Source organism: Propithecus coquereli, unplaced genomic scaffold (assembly GCF_000956105.1).
Source record: "Propithecus coquereli isolate 6110/MARCELLA unplaced genomic scaffold, Pcoq_1.0 Scaffold155, whole genome shotgun sequence".
In the NCBI taxonomy this organism is placed as follows: Eukaryota; Metazoa; Chordata; class Mammalia; order Primates; family Indriidae; genus Propithecus; species Propithecus coquereli.
In genome coordinates, this window is record NW_012139969.1 from 1558655 (window position 1) to 1564094 (window position 5440).

At 55.4% G+C, this 5440-nt stretch overlaps 1 protein-coding gene across 6 annotated transcripts in view; it reads right to left on the minus strand.

Moving 5' to 3' along the window:
- The window catches only part of PML (promyelocytic leukemia), a 46112-nt gene that overhangs the window by 10811 nt on the left and 29861 nt on the right, over positions 1-5440 (minus strand). For 2 of the 6 annotated variants that reach the window (XM_012640642.1, XM_012640645.1), the window contains exons 5-7: positions 3109-3258; positions 2412-2670; positions 1328-1380 (exon numbers count right to left, since the gene is read on the minus strand). In XM_012640642.1, coding sequence (XP_012496096.1) covers positions 1328-1380; positions 2412-2670; positions 3109-3258 — 462 coding nt within the window. Of the gene's footprint in view, positions 1-441; positions 702-1327; positions 1381-2403; positions 2671-3108; positions 3259-5440 lie in introns of those variants that run through there. The other 4 variants (XM_012640644.1, XM_012640646.1, XM_012640647.1 and 1 more) reach the window with 4 other exon arrangements.

Below are 5440 nucleotides of genomic sequence, written 5' to 3' on the forward strand. Positions count from 1 at the left end.
GGGTGGGTGGGAATGTAACTGGAGAGGCTTCCGGTGGGACTTGGGGACTCTCCACCGGGGCTCTGTGAGAATCCCTAAGGGGAACTCCTGCCCCAAGAGCCTGGGGTACTCTGCCTCCCTCTGACCTCCCTAGGGAAGAGGCACCAAGCTGGGCGGCCACGGAGGAGAGAGGGAGAGCAAAAAAGCGGCTGAGCCACTGGGACAAGTGGGAGCCCCGGAGGCAGCGGCTGCGGGACCGCCTGGCCCCTCGTACCCGGAGGGGCAGGCTGATGGCCTTGTGCAGGTGGGGAGGCTGCTCCTGGGCCAGATGGTTGGGGGGCCCTGTGGGGGTAGGGGTGGTAGCCTGGACCACCTGGGAAGACCAGGGCCACTGGGGGCCATGATGCAATCGGAGGGGCAAGTGGTGGGCGCGGCGAAGGCGGATGGCTCTTTGAACTCTGTGTAACAGGTGGCTGATCCCGCGGTGGACAGCAGTGTGCTTCTGGTGCTCGGCAGGCTGGCTGGGAGACGCAGCATCAGAGACGGCGGCTTGGGGAAGCCAAGTTGGGGGGCGGCATGTGCCGTGGGGCAGGCGGGAGGCCCGGCAGGCCCGGTGGGGACAGGAGGCTCCTCGTGTTCTCAGCAGGGAGTGGGCTGGCAAGGACCGTGGTGGCTGGGCACTCTCCGTGGGCTCCGTGCACTTTCCAATACAGAACCTCAGACTGAGTGCAGGAAGGGACCTCAGGCCACCCAGTCCAACCTTTCACTCTATTCAGACCCCTGTTCCCCGGGACAGGTAAAGCCCGGCCTCTAGTAACAAACCTCCAGGGACAGAAGGGTCACTACCCTTGGGGACATGTGTGTCACTATGGGATGACTTTAAAGTTCTTTCTTACATGGAGTCAAAGCTTGTTTGTTTGGCCCCTATCCAGGGCTGCCCCACGGTGTCACACCCCTGCGCAGGCCCTCGCTGGCTGCGTTTAACCAGAGCATGGATTCTTGTCCAGCTCTCCTCAGGGAGAACTTAGAAGACAGGAAATGCATAAGGAAGCTCCAGACAAAGGCCTTGGACATTGCAGAAAAGAGACAGGGCTCTGAAAGGAAGCGTGCTACAGAAGAAGACACGTGGCTACTGAAGGCTCCCGCCCTGCGCGCTGGGAGGCCTGGGGCGGTCCAGGCACGTGGCCGGCATTTGGAGACTGTCCTCAGGACAGCTTAGGACTCATTGCCTTGCTGGGAAGTTCCCCAAGTGCAAGGCGAGTCTGAGAGTCACCTGCTGTGGCTGTGACCCCTGGGACCCGGAATGGGGGCAGGCAGGAGTCCTGGGTGGAACTTCTGGGCCACTCACCGAGTGTTCAGCATCTGAGTCTTCCGAGCTGCTGATCACCACGATGCGCTCCTCTGAAACATGGCAGGGAGACGGGTTAGGCGCTGCCCAGGGCGCACGTGGGAGGGTGTGGCGCTCAGCTGGGGGGTCCTTGCGGGCTAGGGGGCTGGGGGCTGGTGGGTGCTCTGCAGGGACGTGAACATTCACCGCATGTGCCAGTGTGGATCTGCTTTGTGTTTGGGTTTGACTTATTCATGAACGGGTTTCCATCATTCCTTGTCGCGCCTCACCTGTGCGTGTTTAATTATGCTATTGGCCCTGAATTCCGAGTTTCCTCCCTGCACGGGAGCTTAACCACCACCTGGTTTGGGACTTTTTGCACACCGGTTTGTCCCAATTCTCAGCCCTGTGAGCTGGGATGTGCAGAGTTAAAAGACGCTTCACCCGGTTGCTCAAAACCCTGCGATTACCGACAGCGTTTGTGGGTGAGGGGTGTCAGGGCTCAGCGTGTGACAGTGGCTGGAGCTCAGTCTAGGACCTCGAAGGAAGAACAAGGCTGTACTTGGGGTGAAGGGGATCCAGGAAAAACTCTCTCATTCCAGAATTCTTTGGGTTGACCTCATCCCCTGCCCAAGAACTCTGACTCCCTGTCTGGTGGTGTCCACAAGAGATATCTCAGACAAATAAGATCCTCAGGTGGGTGGCCTTCATGGAAAAATTTGGGGAAACGATGGGTGTGGACTCTGGGCATGCGCTATGCATCCACCAACAGGGATTTCTTGGGCAGACCCACCCAGTGCAGAGGCGTGGCGCCGGGCACTGCAAGATTAATGCTTTGGGGCAATGGCTCATGCAATTCTGAGGGTGAGCCCCTCAGGCTCCTGACATTGCGATTATGGCAAAGCACATGCTGACTGTAACAGAATCTCACCCCTAGGCCAACTGAGGGCTATCCCTGCCCCCTTCAGTGGTAGCTCAGAGTAGGACACACAAGGGCCTCCTGTGGGCTTCAGTGTCCCTAGGTGGGGTCAAAATGCAGAAGAGGGTCCCCACGCCCAGACCCCAGAGGGTAGCTCACAGGCTGCTGCGCTACCCACCTCCCTACCTGCCTCCCCAGAGCTGCCAGTCGCATGGTTGCTGTTGGGCAGGTTGAAGTCGGTTCCCATGAAGGGGCTCCTGGGGCTGGGCAGCCCATCCAGGCGGGGTGGCGAGACTGCCTTGGAGGTGCTGGGCCTGGGCTGCTCAGGAGAGCTCGAGGCCAACCTTGCCTCCTTCTCCTCCTCAGACTCCATCTTGATGAGCTTCCTGGGGCACTGGGTCTGGCAGGACTTCCTCTTCTGGGGTGTGGCTGTATTGGAGACCTCCTGCACAGAGGGGAGTCAGAGGGCCAGGTCAGGTGCCTCCAGGGGTTGGTAGGCAGAGCCCACGGCCCCTTTGTTCCCACTGGCCCCTCTGCCATCACACCCTCTCCTCTGCTCTCGGCCACGCAGATCATGCCTCTCTTCAGACCAGAAGTCCTCCCAGCCTGGTCCCAGCTGCCAAGCACCAATCCCTGCTGGCCTCTGACAGCCCTGGGCGTCTCAGGGCCCACTGGGCTGGGAGTGGCTGGAGCATGAGCCTCTTCCAGCCCAGGGGGAGTTTCCTGGCAGTGCAGCCAAGAGCAAGGGAGGCACAGAGAAGGTGCAGAGTGGACACTTCCCGTGAAGAGCGGATGAAGGCCTGGATTCTCACCCCAGTGCCCCTTGCTGCTCGGTGGAATCTGGGTCTTTGGGAGGGGAGGCAAGGGCCGGCCAGAACCTTACCTCTCGGTAGGAGGAGTCTTTGATGGAGAAGGCATACATTGGCACAGGGTGTGCCCCAGGCACTGACTGTACCACTGCCACAGGCTGGGCTTCGGCCAGCCCCAAGGCCTGGGCCGGTGCCTGCATCTGCACTCTCTGCGTCTCCTCAGGCTGCAAAGTCAGGAAAATAGAATCAGAAATGCCCAGGCAGCAGGCCCAGGGCGAGGGACCCCAGGCCTGCGGTCGGCCCAATCCCAGGGCCTCCTCACCCTGTCACAAGTTCAGGCTCCCTGATCCCAAGCTCAGAGCTCACTGGGGGCAAGCAGTCCTCTCTAAACCCTCGGTGATGTCCCCTCCTTCTGACTCAGTTGCTGGTGCCCAGGGACACCTCCGTTCTTCTGAATCCTAACAGCACTGGAAGACACCTCAGGGATCACACTGCCCAACTCCCCCTAGGACATGCTCAACAGCTAGCTCAGCTTACACACCTCCAGGGACAGAGTGCTCACTACTGGTGGAGGCAGCTCCTCCAACAGTTGCAAGGTTCTAACCCTCCCATTGAGCTGCACCTGGCCTCCCTGTGACCTTAACTCTGTCCCCTTGACCTTAACTCTACTTCAGTCACAAGTTGGACAAATTACTCAAAACTCATCAGGCTTCGGTTCCCCTGTGTAAAATAGGAATAACAATGTCTATCTCATATGGTAATGTGGATGAAATGTGTTAATGCAAGTAAAATGTTTAGAGGAGCACCTGGCACTTAGAAAGTGTCACTCACAATGGTGACGATGACACAGATGGTGATAACTATTGTTTTCATTTCTACTCTGGGCCAGGCATTGTGCTAAATGCTTCATGTACCCATCTCCAATGAAGTGGAGGCAGTTTCTCAAAAAGTTAAACATACAATTACCATAGTTCTATGACCCAGCAATTCTCCTCTTAGGTATACACCCAAAAGAATTGGAAACAGATGTTCAAACAAAAATTTGTACATGAATGTTCACGGCAGCACTATTCACAATAGCCTAAAGGAGGAAACAAACCAAATATGTACCAACTGATGAATGGATAAACAAAACGTGGCACAGCCACACAGTGGGATGTTATTCAGCCACGGATGATACATACAACACGGATGTGCCTTGAACATATTATGCTAAACAAAAGAAGCCAGACACAGAACACATATTGTATGATTCCCTTTATATGAAATATCCAGAACAGCTAAATCTATAGAGCAGAAAGCAGATTGGTGGCTGCCAGGAGATGGGGGAGGGGGAAATGGGGAGCGACTGCTTCATGAGTATGGGGTTTCCTTTTGGGTGATGAAATATTCTGGAATTAGATAGGTGGTAACGGTTGTACAAGATTGCGAATGTACGGGAGGCTGAGGTGGGAGGATCACTTGAACCCAGGAATTTGAGGGCAGCATTGGCAACACAGCAAGACCCCATCTCTAAAAAAATTAAAAGATTGTGAATGTACTAAATGCCGCTGAATTGCACACTTCAAATGGTTAAACTAGTGAATTTTATGTTATATGAATTTTATCACAATAAAAAAATTATCGTTTAAAAAACAGTAGGTGGCATACTCTGACTACTGCCGATCACAGAGCAGGAAACAGAGACACAGGGAGGTGAAAAGTGATTTCCCAAGGTCACACCCTTAGGAGCCCGGCCTGCTGCCAATGAGTGGTTTCTAAATGACATTCCCCTCCCGTCCCTGCGCGCTGTCTTGTTCCGTCGCTGGTCCTTCACATCCCTCCCGCCATCTTTCTCTGTTACGGGAAACTGAAACACACACCCGACCATTCGCTGAAAAGGAGAGAGTGGCAGGAATCTACTTTCCTCACGGGGACAAGCTCCGTGCCTCCTACGAGGGCCTCCTGAGGACAATGGGCAGAGCCTGCGCTGGGTGAGGAGGATGGAACAGAGGCTGCGGCAAGTGGGAGGCGCTGGGTACCGGAGCCTGTGGCAGGTCCTTCCTGAGGGTTCCCACGCCATTTGCCGTGATGGGCGGACCTCCTTCCCTCCTCCCTTCCATGTCCTTCCATTCTTTCAGTATCTTACAGAGAGGGAGGAGAATGGTCTCCCTGAATTAAAGGGCACGAGCCTCTCTGGGGAAGGGGAAAGAATGGGTGGCATCCCAGCGTCTTTCTCTCCCAGGCCTCCAGGAAAGTCTACACTCAACACTGAGCCCTCCAGGCCAGCGTCTGTCAAACTGCATCTTGCGACCCATCCGTGGATCATGAAAGCAATTTAGTGGGTCACAACCAACATTTTTTATATTAAACATAATAGTAGAGAATAGAAATTATTGGAGTACATCCTATGTAATAAATACACTG